Consider the following 21,330-nt stretch of genomic DNA (forward strand, 5'->3'; position numbering starts at 1 on the left):
GACGAGTAACGAACAGCAAAATAACTAGCATATGTCAAGGCTTTGGTCAGCTTGTCGACAAAGAAATAGCCTATTCCAAACAGACTCTGAGCCAGTTGGGACGATAGATCCCAGATTCATTCATCCGGTAGTCCTAGGCTGGATAAAGCAGATTTTGAGCGGGTCTTTTCCCTGTTGTATAGAACACATCACAGATGCTGCGGCAGCAACTCTTCTGCCGTCAGACAGGCTCTGTATATGTATTCTGTACACGTGTGCTAAGATACATAACGAATAGACTGTACACACGCACTAATTTAATTCCACAAAATTATGCAAATTAACCTGTAGACTGATAAGCATGACCAGTCAAATGTATTTACATCGACTGGTATTTTGGTATTTACGTCGACTGGACTATTGGCCGGCGCTAATTTTATTGATCTGCTTTTCTATTTTTTTTAATCAGACAAAAGCCAGCTATTACCGGCTAGTGGAAACCCTGACACACACACACACACACACACACACACACACACGGACACACACGGACACACACTTCTGCTCTTTCCTCCTCCTTGCTGCTCTTCTCCATTTACAGTAAATAGTGTGTGTCTATATCCTGTCTCTTTGTGTCTGTTCTGTAGGGTATAGCAGCAGCAGGGCGGTCTAAAGGAGATCACAAACAGAAGGTGTTTCTAACTGTCTCTTGTGTCTGTTCTGTAGGGCATAGCAGCAGCAGGGCGGTCTAAAGGAGATCACAAACAGAAGGTGTTTCTAACTGTCTATTTGTGTCTGTTCTGTAGGGCATAGCAGCAGCAGGGCGGTCTAAAGGAGATCACAAACAGAAGGTGTTTCTAATTGTCTCTTTGTGTCTGTTCTGTAGGGCATAGCAGCAGCAGGGCGGTCTAAAGGAGACCACAAACAGAAGGGGTTTCTATATCCTGTCTCTTTGTGTCTGTTCTGTAGGGCATTGCAGCAGCAGGGCGGTCTAAAGGAGATCACAAACAGAAGGTGTTTCTAACTGTCTCTTTGTGTCTGTTCTGTAGGGCATAGCAGCAGCAAGGCGGTCTAAAGGAGACCACAAACAGAAGGTGTTTCTAACTGTCTCTTTGTGTCTGTTCTGTAGGGCATAGCAGCAGCAGGGCGGTCTAAAGGAGATCACAAACAGAAGGTGTTTCTAACTGTCTCTTTGTGTCTGTTCTGTAGGGCATAGCAGCAGCAAGGCGGTCTAAAGGAGACCACAAACAGAAGGTGTTTCTAACTGTCTCTTTGTGTCTGTTCTGTAGGGCATAGCAGCAGCAGGGCGGTCTAAAGGAGATCACAAACAGAAGGTGTTTCTAACTGTCTCTTTGTGTCTGTTCTGTAGGGCATAGCAGCAGCAGGGCGGTCTAAAGGAGATCACAAACAGAAGGTGTTTCTATATCCTGTCTCTTTGTGTCTGTTCTGTAGGGCATAGCAGCAGCAGGGCGGTCTAAAGGAGATCACAAACAGAAGGTGTTTCTATATCCTGTCTCTTTGTGTCTGTTCTGTAGGGCATAGCAGCAGCAGGGCGGTCTAAATTAGATCACAAACAGAAGGTGTTTCTATATCCTGTCTCCTTGTGTCTGTTCTGTAGGGCATAGCAGCAGCAGGGCGGTCTAAAGGAGATCACAAACAGAAGGTGTTTCTATATCCTGTCTCTTTGTGTCTGTTCTGTAGGGCATAGCAGCAGCAGGGCGGTCTAAAGGAGATCACAAACAGAAGGTGTTTCTATATCCTGTCTCTTTGTGTCTGTTCTGTAGGGCATAGCAGCAGCAGGGCGGTCTAAAGGAGATCACAAACAGAAGGTGTTTCTAACTGTCTCTTTGTGTCTGTTCTGTAGGGCATAGCAGCAGCAGGGCGGTCTAAAGGAGACCACAAACAGAAGGTGTTTCTAACTGTCTCTTTGTGTCTGTTCTGTAGGGCATAGCAGCAGCAAGGTGGTCTAAAGGAGACCACAAACAGAAGGTGTTTCTAACTGTCTCTTTGTGTCTGTTCTGTAGGGCATAGCAGCAGCAGGGCGGTCTAAAGGAGATCACAAACAGAAGGTGTTTCTAACTGTCTCTTTGTGTCTGTTCTGTAGGGCATAGCAGCAGCAGGGCGGTCTAAAGGAGACCACAAACAGAAGGTGTTTCTAACTGTCTCTTTGTGTCTGTTCTGTAGGGTATAGCAGCAGCAGGGCGGTCTAAAGGAGACCACAAACAGAAGGTGTTTCTAACTGTCTCTTTGTATCTGTTCTGTAGGGCATAGCAGCAGCAGGGCGGTCTAAAGGAGATCACAAACAGAAGGTGTTTCTAACTGTCTCTTTGTGTCTGTTCTGTAGGGCATAGCAGCAGCAGGGCGGTCTAAAGGAGATCACAAACAGAAGGTGTTTCTAACTGTCTCTTTGTGTCTGTTCTGTAGGGCATAGCAGCAGCAGGGCGGTCTAAAGGAGACCACAAACAGAAGGTGTTTCTATATCCCGTCTCTTTGTGTCTGCTCTGTAGGGCATAGCAGCAGCAGGGCGGTCTAAAGGAGATCACAAACAGAAGGTGTTTCTATATCCTGTCTCTTTGTGTCTGTTCTGTAGGGCATAGCAGCAGCAGGGCGGTCTAAAGGAGATCACAAACAGAAGGTGTTTCTATATCCTGTCTCTTTGTGTCTGTTCTGTAGGGCATAGCAGCAGCAGGGCGGTCTAAAGGAGATCACAAACAGAAGGTGTTTCTAACTGTCTCTTTGTGTCTGTTCTGTAGGGCATAGCAGCAGCAGGGAGACCACAAACAGAAGGTGTTTCTAACTGTCTCTTTGTGTCTGTTCTGTAGGGCATAGCAGCAGCAGGGCGGTCTAAAGGAGATCACAAACAGAAGGTGTTTCTAACTGTCTCTTTGTGTCTGTTCTGTAGGGCATAGCAGCAGCAGGGCGGTCTAAAGGAGATCACAAACAGAAGGTGTTTCTATATCCTGTCTCTTTGTGTCTGTTATGTAGGGCATAGCAGCAGCAGGGCGGTCTAAAGGAGATCACAAACAGAAGGTGTTTCTAACTGTCTCTTTGTGTCTGTTCTGTAGGGCATAGCAGCAGCAGGGCGGTCTAAAGGAGATCACAAACAGAAGGTGTTTCTATATCCTGTCTCTTTGTGTCTGTTCTGTAGGGCATAGCAGCAGCAGGGCGGTCTAAAGGAGATCACAAACAGAAGGTGTTTCTATATCCTGTCTCTTTGTGTCTGTTCTGTAGGGCATAGCAGCAGCAAGGTGGTCTAAAGGAGACCACAAACAGAAGGTGTTTCTAACTGTCTCTTTGTGTCTGTTCTGTAGGGCATAGCAGCAGCAGGGCGGTCTAAAGGAGACCACAAACAGAAGGTGTTTCTAACTGTCTCTTTGTGTCTGTTCTGTAGGGCATAGCAGCAGCAGGGCGGTCTAAAGGAGACCACAAACAGAAGGTGTTTCTAACTGTCTCTTTGTGTCTGTTCTGTAGGGCATAGCAGCAGCAGGGCGGTCTAAAGGAGACCACAAACAGAAGGTGTTTCTAACTGTCTCTTTGTGTCTGTTCTGTAGGGCATAGCAGCAGCAGGGCGGTCTAAAGGAGACCACAAACAGAAGGTGTTTCTAACTGTCTCTTTGTGTCTGTTCTGTAGGGCATAGCAGCAGCAGGGCGGTCTAAAGGAGACCACAAACAGAAGGTGTTTCTAACTGTCTCTTTGTGTCTGTTCTGTAGGGCATAGCAGCAGCAGGGCGGTCTAAAGGAGACCACAAACAGAAGGTGTTTCTAACTGTCTCTTTGTGTCTGTTCTGTAGGGCATAGCAGCAGCAGGGCGGTCTAAAGGAGATCACAAACAATAGGTGTTTCTAACTGTCTCCTTTGTGTCTGTTCTGTAGGGTATAGCAGCAGCAGGGCAGTCTAAAGGAGACCACAAACAGAAGGTGTTTCTAACTGTCTCTTTGTGTCTGTTCTGTAGGGCATAGCAGCAGCAGGGCGGTCTAAAGGAGATCACAAACAGAAGGTGTTTCTATATCCTGTCTCTTTGTATCTGTTCTGTAGGGCATAGCAGCAGCAGGGCGGTCTAAAGGAGTTCACAAACAGAAGGTGTTTCTAACTGTCTCTTTGTGTCTGTTCTGTAGGGCATAGCAGCAGCAGGGCGGTCTAAAGGAGACCACAAACAGAAGGTGTTTCTATATCCTGTCTCTTTGTATCTGTTCTGTAGGGCATAGCAGCAGCAGGGCGGTCTAAAGGAGACCACAAACAGAAGGTGTTTCTAACTGTCTCTTTGTGTCTGTTCTGTAGGGCATAGCAGCAGCAGGGCGGTCTAAAATAGACCACAAACAGAAGGTGTTTCTAACTGTCTCTTTGTGTCTGTTCTGTAGGGCATAGCAGCAGCAGGGCGGTCTAAAGGAGATCACAAACAGAAGGTGTTTCTAACTGTCTCTTTGTGTCTGTTCTGTAGGGCATAGCAGCAGCAGGGCGGTCTAAAGGAGATCACAAACAGAAAGTGTTTCTAACTGTCTCTTTGTGTCTGGTCTGTAGGGCATAGCAGCAGCAGGGCGGTCTAAAGGAGATAACAAACAGAAGGTGTTTCTAACTGTCTCTTTGTGTCTGTTCTGTAGGGCATAGCAGCAGCAGGGCGGTCTAAAGGAGATCACAAACAGAAGGTGTTTCTATATCCTGTCTCTTTGTGTCTGTTCTGTAGGGCATAGCAGCAGCAGGGCGGTCTAAAGGAGATCACAAACAGAAGGTGTTTCTAACTGTCTCTTTGTGTCTGTTCTGTAGGGCATAGCAGCAGCAGGGCGGTCTAAAGGAGATCACAAACAATAGGTGTTTCTAACTGTCTCCTTTGTGTCTGTTCTGTAGGGTATAGCAGCAGCAGGGCAGTCTAAAGGAGACCACAAACAGAAGGTGTTTCTAACTGTCTCTTTGTGTCTGTTCTGTAGGGCATAGCAGCAGCAGGGCGGTCTAAAGGAGATCACAAACAGAAGGTGTTTCTATATCCTGTCTCTTTGTGTCTGTTCTGTAGGGCATAGCAGCAGCAGGGCGGTCTAAAGGAGTTCACAAACAGAAGGTGTTTCTAACTGTCTCTTTGTATCTGTTCTGTAGGGCATAGCAGCAGTAGGGCGGTCTAAAGGAGACCACAAACAGAAGGTGTTTCTAACTGTCTCTTTGTGTCTGTTCTGTAGGGCATAGCAGCAGCAGGGCGTTCTAAAGGAGATCACAAACAGAAGGTGTTTCTAACTGTCTCTTTGTGTCTGTTCTGTAGGGCATAGCAGCAGCAGGGCGGTCTAAAGGAGACCACAAACAGAAGGTGTTTCTAACTGTCTCTTTGTGTCTGTTCTGTAGGGCATAGCAGCAGCAGGGCGGTCTAAAGGAGATCACAAACAGAAGGTGTTTCTATATCCTGTCTCTTTGTGTCTGTTATGTAGGGCATAGCAGCAGCAGGGCGGTCTAAAGGAGACCACAAACAGAAGGTGTTTCTAACTGTCTCTTTGTGTCTGTTCTGTAGGGCATAGCAGCAGCAGGGCGGTCTAAAGGAGACCACAAACAGAAGGTGTTTCTAACTGTCTCTTTGTGTCTGTTCTGTAGGGCATAGCAGCAGCAGGGCGGTCTAAAGGAGACCACAAACAGAAGGTGTTTCTAACTGTCTCTTTGTGTCTGTTCTGTAGGGCATAGCAGCAGCAGGGCGGTCTAAAGGAGACCACAAACAGAAGGTGTTTCTAACTGTCTCTTTGTGTCTGTTCTGTAGGGCATAGCAGCAGCAGGGCGGTCTAAAGGAGACCACAAACAGAAGGTGTTTCTAACTGTCTCTTTGTGTCTGTTCTGTAGGGCATAGCAGCAGCAGGGCGGTCTAAAGGAGACCACAAACAGAAGGTGTTTCTAACTGTCTCTTTGTGTCTGTTCTGTAGGGCATAGCAGCAGCAGGGCGGTCTAAAGGAGACCACAAACAGAAGGTGTTTCTAACTGTCTCTTTGTGTCTGTTCTGTAGGGCATAGCAGCAGCAGGGCGGTCTAAAGGAGATCACAAACAATAGGTGTTTCTAACTGTCTCCTTTGTGTCTGTTCTGTAGGGTATAGCAGCAGCAGGGCAGTCTAAAGGAGACCACAAACAGAAGGTATTTCTAACTGTCTCTTTGTGTCTGTTCTGTAGGGCATAGCAGCAGCAGGGCGGTCTAAAGGAGATCACAAACAGAAGGTGTTTCTATATCCTGTCTCTTTGTATCTGTTCTGTAGGGCATAGCAGCAGCAGGGCGGTCTAAAGGAGTTCACAAACAGAAGGTGTTTCTAACTGTCTCTTTGTGTCTGTTCTGTAGGGCATAGCAGCAGCAGGGCGGTCTAAAGGAGACCACAAACAGAAGGTGTTTCTATATCCTGTCTCTTTGTATCTGTTCTGTAGGGCATAGCAGCAGCAGGGCGGTCTAAAGGAGACCACAAACAGAAGGTGTTTCTAACTGTCTCTTTGTGTCTGTTCTGTAGGGCATAGCAGCAGCAGGGCGGTCTAAAATAGACCACAAACAGAAGGTGTTTCTAACTGTCTCTTTGTGTCTGTTCTGTAGGGCATAGCAGCAGCAGGGCGGTCTAAAGGAGATCACAAACAGAAGGTGTTTCTAACTGTCTCTTTGTGTCTGTTCTGTAGGGCATAGCAGCAGCAGGGCGGTCTAAAGGAGATCACAAACAGAAGGTGTTTCTAACTGTCTCTTTGTGTCTGGTCTGTAGGGCATAGCAGCAGCAGGGCGGTCTAAAGGAGATAACAAACAGAAGGTGTTTCTAACTGTCTCTTTGTGTCTGTTCTGTAGGGCATAGCAGCAGCAGGGCGGTCTAAAGGAGATCACAAACAGAAGGTGTTTCTATATCCTGTCTCTTTGTGTCTGTTCTGTAGGGCATAGCAGCAGCAGGGCGGTCTAAAGGAGATCACAAACAGAAGGTGTTTCTAACTGTCTCTTTGTGTCTGTTCTGTAGGGCATAGCAGCAGCAGGGCGGTCTAAAGGAGATCACAAACAATAGGTGTTTCTAACTGTCTCCTTTGTGTCTGTTCTGTAGGGTATAGCAGCAGCAGGGCAGTCTAAAGGAGACCACAAACAGAAGGTGTTTCTAACTGTCTCTTTGTGTCTGTTCTGTAGGGCATAGCAGCAGCAGGGCGGTCTAAAGGAGATCACAAACAGAAGGTGTTTCTATATCCTGTCTCTTTGTGTCTGTTCTGTAGGGCATAGCAGCAGCAGGGCGGTCTAAAGGAGTTCACAAACAGAAGGTGTTTCTAACTGTCTCTTTGTATCTGTTCTGTAGGGCATAGCAGCAGTAGGGCGGTCTAAAGGAGACCACAAACAGAAGGTGTTTCTAACTGTCTCTTTGTGTCTGTTCTGTAGGGCATAGCAGCAGCAGGGCGTTCTAAAGGAGATCACAAACAGAAGGTGTTTCTAACTGTCTCTTTGTGTCTGTTCTGTAGGGCATAGCAGCAGCAGGGCGGTCTAAAGGAGACCACAAACAGAAGGTGTTTCTAACTGTCTCCTTTGTGTCTGTTCTGTAGGGTATAGCAGCAGCAGGGCGGTCTAAAGGAGATCACAAACAGAAGGTGTTTCTAACTGTCTCTTTGTGTCTGTTCTGTAGGGCATAGCAGCAGCAGGGCGGTCTAAAGGAGACCACAAACAGAAGGTGTTTCTAACTGTCTCCTTTGTGTCTGTTCTGTAGGGTATAGCAGCAGCAGGGCGGTCTAAAGGAGACCACAAACAGAAGGTGTTTCTAACTGTCTCTTTGTATCTGTTCTGTAGGGCATAGCAGCAGCAGGGCGGTCTAAAGGAGATCACAAACAGAAGGTGTTTCTAACTGTCTCTTTGTATCTGTTCTGTAGGGCATAGCAGCAGCAGGGTGGTCTAAAGGAGACCACAAACAGAAGGTGTTTCTAACTGTCTCTTTGTGTCTGGTCTGTAGGGCATAGCAGCAGCAGGGCGGTCTAAAGGAGATCACAAACAGAAGGTGTTTCTAACTGTCTCTTTGTGTCTGTTCTGTAGGGCATAGCAGCAGCAGGGCGGTCTAAAGGAGACCACAAACAGAAGGTGTTTCTAACTGTCTCCTTTGTGTCTGTTCTGTAGGGTATAGCAGCAGCAGGGCGGTCTAAAGGAGACCACAAACAGAAGGTGTTTCTAACTGTCTCTTTGTATCTGTTCTGTAGGGCATAGCAGCAGCAGGGCGGTCTAAAGGAGATCACAAACAGAAGGTGTTTCTATATCCTGTCTCTTTGTATCTGTTCTGTAGGGCATAGCAGCAGCAGGGCGGTCTAAAGGAGATCACAAACAGAAGGTGTTTCTAACTGTCTCTTTGTGTCTGTTCTGTAGGGCATAGCAGCAGCAGGGCGGTCTAAAGGAGATCACAAACAGAAGGTGTTTCTAACTGTCTCTTTGTGTCTGTTCTGTAGGGCATAGCAGCAGCAGGGCGGTCTAAAGGAGACCACAAACAGAAGGTGTTTCTAACTGTCTCCTTTGGAGGGATCAAGATCTTTGATGAGAAGTTTGGGGTGAGTTTTAAAGGTGTGTGTGTGTGTGTGTGTGTGTGTGTGTGTGTGTGTGTGTGTGTGTGTGTGTGTGTGTGTGTGTGTGTGTGTGTGTGTGTGTGTGTGTGTGTGTGTGTGTGTGTGTGTGTGCGTGCGTGCGTGCGTGCGTGCGTGCGTGCGTGCGTGCGTGCGTGCGTGCGTGCGTGCGTGCGTGCGTGCGTGCGTGCGTGTGTGTGTGTGTGGTATTGGTCCAGGGGGACAGGTGGGCTTGTTAATGAGGCAGCTCTAAAGAGTCCTGGGGGAAATCAGGAGGACCTAATTGAAACCTCCTAAGTAGATCAGAATACAAACCTGGTTTATCGTCTGATATCAGTGCAGTCTGTCTTTCTCTGTGTGCAGGGTGTCACGGTGTGTGCCTGTGAGTGTGTGTGTGTGTCCCTGCCTCTCTACCTCCCACACTGCAGCCATATTGCTTACATCCCCCAACCCCCCTTATGGACGGATGGATGGATGAGCACTCTCACAGAAGAGGGAAGGTCGTGGAGGATAGAGAAGAGGAGCGAGGGAACATTAATCTCTCCTCCGTCCCCACAGAGGGCGGGTGCCCGTGTTCTCGCTCTCTCTCCGTCATGGTCACTGTGGTGATGGAGGGGTGGAGAGAGGGAGAGGCCTTTAAGAGAGAAAGGAAAAGTTTTGTATGTCAACCCCTCTCCAGCCTCAGCCTCGGACGAGAAACCTGGGTTCAATCTACAGGCACGGGATGTGCGTGCATGTTTGTATGGGCGTGCGTACGTCCTGAGTGTTTGTGCGTGTGGTCCCGGGGCCTCTCCTGCTGGCTTGGTTATTGGAGGGGAGGGGCTCTTATTATTGTCAGGTCAGTCAATGGGAATGATGACAATCATCAGCCTACTTATTAAATATAGAAGGCATCAGTCACACACACACGGCCTCTGTCTCCTTCCACTGTAGCTGCTGCCGGATGCTCTGTACTGTCAGAGCTCTGTTTGGGGTTGACAGATACACATCTCTGTGTTTTGGGTGTCAGTGTTGCGTTCTGAGATTGCCTCTGCCTGTAGTGACACATCCAGTGAGCAGATGAAATGATCAACTCGACTGCCTGCAGCGACGCGACTGTCTTTGCCACTTACACTCACACACACACACGTACACGGATGCGCACACACACACGTATGTGTGTGGGTGTATGTGTGGCATCGGTATGCATGTTTGTGCGTGCTATGTGTGTTTGTGTGTGTTTGGAAGTCAGTGTAAGTATGCATGAGTGTGTGGGTAGATTCAGTCCCGTCTCCCGTTCTCTGGGACAACCAGAGCCATCTGCCATGGGCACAGCCATCCCTCCCTGGCGCAAATGCTCTGGCTAAACTGGGGAGAGCAGGGGAACTAAAGACTGTTAAACGAGCAGGCGGGTATGTGTGTGTGTGTGTCTGTGTGTGTGTGTGTGTGTGTGTGTGTGTGTGTCTGTGTGTGGGTTGAGGAGGTCTAATCCCCCTTCTTCCTGCCTGGCACAACAACACAACAGAGGCTCACAGGGAATAGTGTGACTGTCTCCCTCCGTCTGTCCTCAATTTGGCAAGGGGTGTGTGAGGGCCACTTCCTGCTGAGAGCTGTCTGAGCTCTGAAAATAAGTTCTGCCAGATCCTCTCCCTCCTCTCTCCTCTCTCTCCTCTCTCCCTTCTCTCTCTCTTCTCTCTCTCTCTTCTCTCTCTCTTCTCTCTCTCTCTTCTCTCTCTCTTCTCTCTCTCTTCTCTCTCTCTTCTCTCTCTCTCTTCTCTCTCTCTTCTCTCTCTCTTCTCTCTCTCTCTTCTCTCTCTCTTCTCTCTCTTCTCTCTCCTCCCTTCTTTCCTCTCTTCTTTTTATCTCTAGATCAGGGGTCCAGTCTCTGACTGTGTTTCTCTGCCTGGTCTCTATCAGGTCCTCCAGCACCACCATGCGGTCCATGAGATCTCTTACATCGCTAAGGACATCACAGACCACCGAGCCTTTGGTTATGTCTGTGGGAAAGAGGGCAACCACCGCTTCGTAGCCATCAAGACAGCACAGTCTGTGAGTACCACACAGTGTGTGTGTGTGTGTGTGTGTGTGTGTGTGTGTGTGTGTGTGTGTGTGTGTGTGTGTGTGTGTGTGTGTGTGTGTGTACGTGCCTTTGTGTGCTTTTCTGTTGTCCATGACTCCCCATTGTCCTCTGCTTGCCCCAGGGAACATTGTCCTGTTCACATTAAGATACTGATCCTTGAATCAGCCCTCTACAGATAGAGAGCCCCGTCTGCTCTGCTGTGTGTGTGTCTATATTCTCTCTGTGTTGTTGCTGTCTGTGTCTCGTGTCTGTGTTTTGTGTGAGGCTGTCTCTGCTCTCTGCTGCCATATTGATTTCCCGTAGCGACTCGATGAGTGTGTGAGTGTGTCATCACCTCTAACGACCCGTCAATCCTCCCAGGAACTGACCTGGCGCCCTGGGAAACAGAACAACCCAGCAAGCTGCCATGTACTCCTCTGGGTGTGCTAGGAGAGTTCCGTCCCTGTAGTGTTTTCTGAGGACAGAGACGACAAGAGAGATGTCTGTTCACTACTAATTATATACAGGGAGAAGAGAGAGGGAACAGAGAAAGTGAGAGAGAGGAAAGGAGAGAAGAGATTGAGACCCACACCTCATGATTTATCTAAGACTGAATCAGAGTTCAGATGGGGTAGGAAGGAAGTAGGACCATGTTGGAACGCAACACTGTACTGGTGATGTCCGAACACTGTCTGGGAACTCCCTGTTATGCCTAAATCAAATATTAAACATGATCTATATTTCATTGTTCCCCAGGCTCACCCCTCAGAATCCCCAGCTCTCTGCTCCGAATCTGTTCATAGTGAAACTAAGACCTCACATCCTAATGCTCTATTACACTGTGAATGTGAGGTGATGTGTGTGTGTGTGTGTGTGTGTGTGTGTGTGTGCACATGCTTGTGTGTGTGTGAGAGTGTGCGCCAGCCTGTATATGCCTGTATATGTGTGTGTGTGTGTTAAAACTAGCGCTCACAGTCTCACGTCAGAATTAGACGTTCATCCATGTTTCTCAAACATCACATTTCAAAGTTGTTCCAAAAGTCACATTTTTGTTTAAGGTTAACATTAGGCATTAACTCTGATTGGTAAAGGTAAGGGTTAAGGTATTAACTCTGAATGGTAAAGGTAAGGGTTAAGGCATTAACTCTGAATGGTAAAGGTAAGGGTTAAGGTTAGGCATTAACTCTGAATGGTAAAGGTAAGGGTTAAGGTTAGGTATTAACTCTGAATGGTAAAGGTAAGGGTTAAGGTATTAACTCTGAATGTTAAAGGTAAGGATTAAGGTTAGGTATTAACTCTGAATTGTAAAGGTAAGGGTTAAGGCATTAACTCTGAATGGTAAAGGTAAGGGTTAAGGTATTAACTCTGAATGGTAAAGGTAAGGGTTAAGGTATTAACTCTGAATGGTAAAGGTAAGGGTTAAGGTATTAACTCTGAATGGTAAAGGTAAGGGTTAAGGTATTAACTCTGAATGGTAAAGGTAAGGGTTAAGGCATTAACTCTGAATGGTAAAGGTAAGGGTTAAGGCATTAACTCTGAATGGTAAAGGTAAGGTTTAAGGTATTAACTCTAAATGGTAAAGGTAAGGGTTAAGGTATTAACTCTGAATGGTAAAGGTAAGGGTTAAGGTATTAACTCTGAATGGTAAAGGTAAGGGTTAAGGTTAGGTATTAACTCTGAATGGTAAAGGTAAGGGTTAAGGTATTAACTCTGAATGGTAAAGGTAAGGGTTAAGGTATTAACTCTGAATGGTAAAGGTAAGGGTTAAGGTTAGGCATTAACTCTGAATGGTAAAGGTAAGGGTTAAGGCATTAACTCTGAATGGTAAAGGTAAGGGTTAAGGTATTAACTCTGAATGGTAAAGGTAAGGGTTAAGGTATTAACTCTGAATGGTAAAGGTAAGGGTTAAGGTAATAACTCTGAATGGTAAAGGTAAGGGTTAAGGTATTAACTCTGAATGGTAAAGGTAAGGGTTAAGGTATTAACTCTGAATGGTAAAGGTAAGGGTTAAGGTATTAACTCTGAATGGTAAAGGTAAGGTTTAAGGTTAGGTATTAACTCTGAATGGTAAAGGTAAGGGTTAAGGCATTAACTCTGAATGGTAAAGGTAAGGGTTAAGGCATTAACTCTGAATGGTAAAGGTAAGGGTTAAGGCATTAACTCTGAATGGTAAAGGTAAGGGTTAAGGTTAGGTATTAACTCTGAATGGTAAAGGTAAGGTTTAAGGTATTAACTCTGAATATTAAAGGTAAGGGTTAAGGTATTAACTCTGAATGGTAAAGGTAAGGGTTAAGGTATTAACTCTGAATGGTAAAGGTAAGGGTTAAGGTTAGGTATTAACTCTGAATGGTAAAGGGTTAAGGTATTAACTCTGAATGGTAAAGGTAAGGGTTAAGGTTAGGTATTAACTCTGAATGGTAAAGGGTTAAGGTATTAACTCTGACTGGTAAAGGTAAGGGTTAAGGTATTAACTCTGATTGGTAAAGTTAAGGGTTAAGGTATTAACTCTGAATGGTAAAGGTAAGGGTTAAGGTATTAACTCTGATTGGTAAAGGTAAGGTTTATGGTTAGGCATTAACTCTGAATGGTAAAGGTAAGGGTTAAGGCATTAACTCTGAATGGTAAAGGTAAGGGTTAAGGTTAGGCATTAACTCTGAATGGTAAAGGTAAGGGTTAAGGCATTAACTCTGAATGGTAAAGGTAAGGGTTAAGGCATTAACTCTGATTGGTAAAGGTAAGGGTTAAGGTATTAACTCTGAATGGTAAAAGTAAGGGTTAAGGCATTAACTCTGATTGGTAAAGGTAAGGGTTAAGGTATTAACTCTGAATGGTAAAAGTAAGGGTTAAGGTATTAACTCTGAATGGTAAAGGTAAGGGTTAAGGTATTAACTCTGAATGGTAAAGGTAAGGGTTAAGGTATTAACTCTGAATGGTAAAGGTAAGGGTTAAGGTATTAACTCTGAATGGTAAAGGTAAGGGTTAAGGTATTAACTCTCAATGGTAAAGGTAAGGGTTAAGGCATTAACTCTGAATGTTAAAGGTAAGGGTTAAGGTTAGGTATTAACTCTGAATGGTAAAGGTAAGGGTTAAGGCATTAACTCTGAATGGTAAAGGTAAGGGTTAAGGTATTAACTCTGAATGGTAAAGGTAAGGGTTAAGGTATTAACTCTGAATGGTAAAGGTAAGGGTTAAGGCATTAACTCTGAATGGTAAAGGTAAGGGTTAAGGTATTAACTCTGAATGGTAAAGGTAAGGGTTAAGGCATTAACTCTGAATGGTAAAGGTAAGGGTTAAGGTATTAACTCTGAATGGTAAAGGTAAGGGTTAAGGTTAGGTATTAACTCTGAATGGTAAAGGTAAGGGTTAAGGTATTAACTCTGAATGGTAAAGGTAAGGGTTAAGGTTAGGTATTAACTCTGAATGGTAAAGGTAAGGGTTAAGGTATTAACTCTGAATGGTAAAGGTAAGGGTTAAGGTTAGGTATTAACTCTGTACGCCCATCCCCGAGCCCATCCACAACGCCCCAGAAAAACTGAAACCTATTTGAAAGTAACAGTGCTCACTGTTGCCCCTAGCGGCCGGTTTTCACGTCATTCTCCCGACGTCCTCAGGCATGGATGAACGTCGAATACTGACTTGTATCAGGGGTGACCTGGTTGGTTACCCACAGAGCTATATCAGTGTTCTACTTCCTCTCCACCTCCCAGGCAGAACCAGTGATCCTGGACCTCCGGGACCTGTTCCAGCTCATCTATGACATCAAACAGAGGGAGGAGATGGAGAAGAAAGCCCAGAAAGACAAACAGTGTGAACAGGCTGTGTACCAGGTACACACAACCACGTTCACTTTTACCTCACATTCACTTACACACATAATGCAGAGGAGGCGACAGGGCTGTTCTGTGTGTACTATGTGATTATCTGTTGGGAATGCTTGGTGCTGCTGCCTCTATCTGTCAACTACACTGATCTTCCTGGCTTTCCTCTTCCATCTCTACTCTCTTTCTCCCCTCTCTATTCTTATATCCCCTCTCTCTCTACTCTTCTATCCCCTCTCTACTCTTCTATCCCCTCTCTACTCTCTTTCTCCCCTCTCTATTCTTCTATCCCCTCTCTCTACTCTTCTATCCCCTCTCTACTCTTCTATCCCCTCTCTACTCTCTTTCTCCCCTCTCTACTCTTTTACCCACTCTCTACTCTTCTATCCCCTCTACTCTTCTACCCCCTCTCTACTCTTCTATTCCCCTCTACTCTCTTCTATCCCCTCTCTACTCTCTTTCTCCCCTCTCTACTCTTTTACCCCCTCTCTACTCTCTTTCTCCCCTCTCTACTCTTTTACCCCCTCTCCACTCTCTTTCTCCCCTCTCTACTCTTCTATCCCCTTTATACTCTTCTATTCCCTCTCTACTCTCTTTCTCCCCTCTCTACTCTTCTATCCCCTTTCTACTCTCTTTCTCCCCTCTCTACTCTTCTATCCCCTCTCTACTCTTTTCCCCCTTTACTCTTCTACCCCCTCTCTACTCTTCTATCCCCTCTCTACTCTTCTACCCCCTCTCTACTCTTCTATCCCATCTCTACTCTCTTTCTCCCTTCTCTACTCTTCTATCCCCTCTGTACTCTCTTTCTCCCCTCTTTACTCTTCTATCCCCTCTCTACTCTTCTATCCCCTCTACTCTCTTTCTCTCTACTCTTCTATCCCCTCTCTACTCTCTTTCTCCCCTCTCTACTCTTCTATCCCCTCTCTACTCTCTTTATCCCCTCTTTACTCTTCTATCCCCTTTCTACTCTCTTTCTCCCCTCTCTACTCTTCTATCCCCTCTCTACTATCTTTCTCCCCTCTACTCTTCTACCCCCTCTCTACTCTTCTATCTCCTCTCTACTCTTCTATCCTCTCTCAACTCTTCTATCCCCTCTCTACTCTCTTTCTCCCCTCTACTCTTCTATCCTCTCTCTACTCTTCTATCCCCTCTCTACTCTCTTTCTCCCCTCTCTGCTCTTCTATCCCCTCTCTACTCTCTTTCTCCCCTCTACTATTCAATCCCTTCTCTACTCTTCTATCCCCTCTCTACTCTCTTTCTCCCCTCTTTACTCTTCTCTCCCCTCTCTACTCTCTTTCTCCCCTTTACTATTCTATCCCCTCTCTACTCTTCTATCCCCTCTCTACTCTCTTTCTCCACTCTTTACTCTTCTACCCCCTCTCTACTCTTCTATCCCTCTCTACTCTTCTATCCCCTCTCTACTCTTCTATCCCCTCTCTACTCTTCTATCCCCTCTCGACCCTTCTATCCCCTCTCTACTCTTCTATCCCCTCTCTACTCTCTTTCTCCCCTCTTTACTCTTCTATCCCCTCTCTACTCTTCTACCCCCTCTCTACTCTCTTTCTCCCCTCTTTACTCTTCTATCCCCTCTCTACTCTCTTTCTCCCCTCTTTACTCTTCTATCCCCTCTCTACTCTTCTACCCCTCTACTCTTCTATCCCCTCTCTACTCTTCTACCCCTCTCTACTCTTCTATCCCCTCTCTACTTGTCTACCCCTCTCTACTCTTCTATCCCCTCTCTACTCTTCTATCCCCTCTCTACTCTATTTCTCCCCTCTCTACTCTTCTATCCCCTCTCTACTCTTCTATCTTCTCTCTTCCCCTTCTCCGTCCGTCCGTCCGTCTGTCTTTAGACTATTCTGGAAGAAGATTTGGAGGATCCGGTCTACCAGGTAACTTCTAAACACCAATCAGAATGCTTCTATAATGCTGTTATCCAATCAGAATGTTTCTCTCTAATGCTTCTTCCAATTTTCCAATCGCCTTGCCTGTTTCTCTGTGTCTGCGGGGGATTGTGGGAGAGTCCCAGGGTTCTTGTCAGACAGACTGAGTTGTGTGTGGTTGTGGTTTTGTGTGTGTGTGTGTCTGTGTCTGAGGGTATCTATCTGGGATTGCTTGGAGGGGGGACCCACAGATGATTCTGTTTGACCAATCACATCTTTGCTTCCTATTCTCAGTCTTTCCTTTTCCTTTTTCTTCTATTTCCTATTTCCTATTTCCTATTTTTCTCTTTCTCGTTCTTCCTCCTCTCCTCTCCTCCCTCTGCTGCCGGTGTTGTAGTACATTGTGTTTGAGGCGGGACACGAGCCCATCCGTGACCAATCAGAAGAGAGCATTTATCAGGTACAAGCCCCTCCCCTCTGCTTGGATTTTATTGGTGGAGTTGTGTGAGTGACAGGAGCATGGTTCCAATGGGAATAGAGATGATTAGAGAATAACATCCCCTACAGCTTCACTACTGACAGACACAACTGAAACCTGAGAGAAAAATGTACACGCATGCACAGGAAAACATAGGAAACAGAGGCTGGTAATAGACTATGCCAACAACATGCAGTGGTGCAGACCCAGTGTCCAGAGAGGGATCAGGGGCTATCTGACTAAGTTTATCCTAGGGGAGATGGCCTTTCTCTGGGTTCTCTTCTCAGGAGGACTGGGTGAAACCTCCAGGCGATGAGGAAATGGGGGAGGTGTGTGTGGTGTTATTCTTGGCCTGTGAGTAAGGCAGACCCCTCCTCCTTCCCCCTCTTCCTCTTTTCCCTCCTCTCTTTTCCTGCGGAGATGAAAGAGGGAGTGGGAATGAGGGAGGGGGAAAGATTAATCACCAGGCTTTCGTTTGATCTTTAAATAAAATGGATTGAAAATAGAGCGGCTCTAACACACACTCACACACACACACACACATGCGAGAAGACGTGTTAGAAGTGTGCCACAGAGCCAAAAGATGTCTGCCTCTAGAAACAAACAATCTGAGAGATGGAGAGATGAAGAAGGATGAGAGAGAGAGAGATAAAAAAAAACAGGAGAACGAGAGAAGAGAGAGTGATTAGGGATGATAGAGGGAGGAGATATGGTGGAGAGAGGACTCAGGTGTTGGTAAATACAACTTGCTCTCACAAACTCACGTCATGTTACTCAAATGTCAAATTTCAAAGTTGTTCCAAACGTTACATTTCGAAGTGTTCAAGGTTACATTTAGGCATTAACTCCACATTTTTAAGGTTAGGGTTAAGTTTAGGCATTAACTCTGAATGGTTAAGGTTAGGTGTTAACTCTGAATGGTTACGATAAGGGTTATGGTTTGGTATAGGCTTAAAACCAAATCTCATAAACAACTTTCTATCGCTACAACCTTTGGCACCAGAGGCAGATGCTTATGCCCAGCAAAACCGAAACCTACTTGAAGGTAAAGTGCGCTCACCGTTGACCCTAGTGGCTGGTTTCCAAATCATCTCCAACTTGTATCACGGGTGGCCTGGCTGGGTAAATCTGTGGTCTTCAGACTGTTATGATGGACAGAAATGTTTGTCCCATCAGGTTTTTATTTACGTTTCCATTCACAACAGATCAATCAGGTGGATTAGTTTGTCAGTCTGACACGTCAGGGACAATAAGTCATCAGTTAATCGAACAGAACGCAGATAACACATATAGAGAGAGACCTGTATCACTCTGTCTCTCTCTCTCTATGGCTGTGTCTCAATAGACCCTAATATCCAGGCTCTGGCCAAAAGTAGTGCACTACACGAGGAATATGCTGTTATTTGAAACACAACCACAGACAGACCAGTTTATTGCATGTTTCTCTCTGATAAGACCACATTATGCCACTCTATGTTGGAGAGAGACAGAGATAGGACGCGGCGGGAGGGAGAGAGGATGGGGGAGGGAGGGAGAGAGAGGATGGGGGGAGGGAGGGAGAGAGAGAGGATGGGGAGGGAGAGGGAGGGAGGGAGAGAGAGGATGGGGGAGGGAGGGAGAGAGAGGATGGGGGAGGGAGGGAGAGAGAGGACGGGGGAGGGAGGGAGAGAGAGAGAGGATGGGGGAGGGAGGGAGAGAGAGAGGATGGGGGGAGGGAGGGAGAGAGAGAGAGAGGATGGGGAGGGAGAGAGAGAGAGGATAGGGGAGGGAGGGAGAGAGAGAGAGGATAGGGGAGGGAGGGAGAGAGAGAGAGGATGGGGGAGGGAGACAGACAGAGGATGGGGGAGGGAGGGAGAGAGAGACAGGATGGGGGGAGTGAGGGAGAGAGAGAGAGGATGGGGGAGGGATGGAGAGAGAGAGAGGATGGGGAGGGAGAGAGAGAGAGGATAGGGGAGGGAGGGAGAGAGAGAGGATGGGGGAGGGAGGGAGAGAGCGAGAGGATGCGGGGGGAGGAAGAGAGAGGACGGGGGAGGGAGAGAGTGAGAGGATGGGGAAGGGAGGGAGAGAGAGGACGGGGGGAGGGAGAGAGAGAGAGGATGGGGGAGGGAGAAAGAGAGAGAGGACTGGGAGGGAGAGAGAGAGAGGACGGGGGGAGGGAGAGAGAGAGAGAGGACGGGGAGGGAGAGAGAGAGGACGGGGGAGGGAGAGAGAGAGAGGATGGGGGAGGGAGAGAGAGAGATGATGGGGAGGGAGGGAGAGAAAGAGAGGACGGGGGAGGGAGAGAGAGAGACGACGGGGGAGGGAGGGAGAGAGAGAGAGGATGGGGGAGGGAGGGAGAGAGAGAGGGGATGGGGGGAGGGAGGCAGGACAGGGAGAGGGAGAGACAGAGGACGGGGAGGGAGAGAGAGAGAGAGGACGGGGAGGGAGGAGGATGGGGAGAGAGAGAGAGAGGACAAGGGGAGAGAGAGAGAGGACGGGGGAGAGAGAGAGAGGACGGGGGAGGGAGAAAGAGAGGATGGGGAGAGAAAGAGGACAGAGAGAGGACGGGGAAAGGGAGAGAGAGAGAGAGAGTGAGAGAGAGAGGACGGGGAGAGGGAGAGAGGACGGGGAGAGGGAGAGAGGGAGCGTCCGAGAGAGAGGACGGGGACAGAGAGAGGACGGGGGAGAGAGAGAGTGGGAGAGGGAGAGAGAGAGGGTGAGAGAGGACGGGGAGAGGGAGAGAGAGAGGGTGAGAGAGAGAGGACGGGGAGAGGGAGAGAGAGAGGACGGGGAGAGGGAGTGAGACAGGGTGAGAGATAGAGGACGGGGAGAGGGAGAGAGCTGCTGATAGGGGAGGGAGAGAGAGCTGATGGGGAGAGAGAGAGAGGACGGGGAGCGGGAGAGAGAGAGAGTGAGAGAGAGAGAGGACAGGGAGAGAAAGAGGACAGGGGGAGAGAGAGAGAGGACGGGGAGAGGGAGAGAGAGAGAGTGAGAGAGAGAGGACGGGGATATGTAGAGAGAGAGTGAGAGAGAGAGAGGACGTGGAGAGGGAGAGAGAGAGGACGGGGAGAGGGAGTGAGAGAGGGTGAGAGATAGAGGACGGGGAGAGGGAGAGAGCTGCTGATAGTCCGGGGAGACGGGGAGAGAGAGAGGGGAGAGAGAGAGGACGGGGGTAGAGAGAGAGCACGGGGGAGGGAGAGATAGAGGACGGGGGAGAGAGCGAGAGAGAGAGGGCGGGGGTGGGAGAGAGAGGACGGGGGAGAGAGAGGACAGGGGGAGGGAAAGACAGAGGACGGGGGAGGGACAGAGAGAGAGGACGGGGAGAGAGAGAGAGAGGACGGGGAGAGAGAGAGAGGGGACGGGGGAGGGAGAGAGAGAGAGGACAGGGGAGGGAGAGAGAGCTGATGGGGAGAGAGAGAGAGGACGGGGAGAGGGAGAGAGAGAGAGTGAGAGAGAGGACAGGGAGAGAAAGAGGACAGGGGGAGAGAGAGAGAGGACGGGGAGAGGGAGAGAGAGAGAGAGTGAGAGAGAGAGGACGGGGAGATGGAGAGAGAGAGTGAGAGAGAGAGGACGGGGAGAGTGAGAGAGGACGGGGAGAGGGAGAGAGAGAGAGAGAGGACGGGGAGAGGGAGAGGGAGCATGAGAGAGAGAGAGGACGGGGAGAGAGAGAGGACGAGGGGAGAGAGAGAGAGTGAGAGAGAGAGGACGGGAAGAGAGAGAGAGAAAGGACGGGGAGAGGAAGAGAGAGAGGACGGGGAGAGGGAGTGAGAGAGGGTGAGAGAGAGAGGACGGGGAGAGGGAGAGAGAGAGGGTGAGAGAGAGAGAGGACGGGGAGAGGGAGAGAGCTGCTGATAGTCCACAGATTACTCTGAATGAAGCCTCAACTCATAGATTTGAATACAGATTACATCACTCTCACACACATGCACGAGCACATATAGACGCACAGACACACACTCAGATGCAAGCCATAAGAGACTCAGTTAATGTTGTCTGTCAGTCCTGACAATGTCCAGGCTTCAGTCTCATTTGACTGTCGCGTAAGGCTTTATTTTATAGTCTTGTATTGCTTTGGTATTTCCTGCAACCGATACTTTCTAGTACATTACATTAAGGTTGTCATGTTAACAAAAGCTAACGTGTGGTTGGTGGGCTGTTGTGTGGTGATTGGTTGGTTGGTTGTCCAGGTTCCGACCAGTCAACAGAAGGAGGGGGTATATGACGTCCCCAAGAGACACCCAGTGAGTCCAGCTCTGTGTGCCTGTGTGCCCTTTGGTGCTATGGTGTTGCCTGTGCATATCCTGTGCCGTGGCTTTGGCTCTGTGCTGTGCTGTGCTGTGGCTTTGTGGGAGTGTGGGTGGAGTCGCTGTGTTTGTGAATTAGAGTGGGTTGGATTTCCTCTATGCTTGGTGCTGGTTGCATGCAGTGTGGTGGCAGGGGTGTGTGTGCATTGCATGCAGTGTGGTGCCTTGGTGATGCATGGCTGGCGGTGGTCTGCTGGTGAACGAACAAACATGCATGGACTGACAATACTAGAACGAAGAGATTGGTAAGAGGGAGAGAGAGTGTATGTATGTGCATGTGCACACCTATATGTGGGTGTGAGTGTGCGTGTGTGCGTCATTCCAGTTGACCTTGACCATTGTCAGGATGCAC

At 47.9% G+C, this 21,330-nt stretch overlaps 1 protein-coding gene across 31 annotated transcripts in view; it reads left to right on the forward strand.

The window, feature by feature from the left end:
* The window catches only part of dab1a (DAB adaptor protein 1a), a 93,550-nt gene that overhangs the window by 56,508 nt on the left and 15,712 nt on the right, over positions 1-21,330 (forward strand). For 13 of the 31 annotated variants that reach the window (XM_090231715.1, XM_090231729.1, XM_090231727.1 and 10 more), the window contains exons 4-6: positions 8,368-8,466; positions 10,375-10,506; positions 14,224-14,343. In XM_090231715.1, coding sequence (XP_090087841.1) covers positions 8,368-8,466; positions 10,375-10,506; positions 14,224-14,343 — 351 coding nt within the window. Of the gene's footprint in view, positions 1-8,367; positions 8,467-10,374; positions 10,507-14,223; positions 14,344-16,187; positions 16,227-16,614; positions 16,678-20,861; positions 20,916-21,330 lie in introns of all 31 variants that reach the window. The other 18 variants (XM_090231720.1, XM_090231708.1, XM_090231710.1 and 15 more) reach the window with 3 other exon arrangements.

This window comes from Oncorhynchus mykiss, chromosome 4 (genome assembly GCF_057628025.1).
Source record: "Oncorhynchus mykiss isolate SJ-2025 chromosome 4, ASM5762802v1, whole genome shotgun sequence".
Taxonomy (NCBI): Eukaryota; Metazoa; Chordata; class Actinopteri; order Salmoniformes; family Salmonidae; genus Oncorhynchus; species Oncorhynchus mykiss.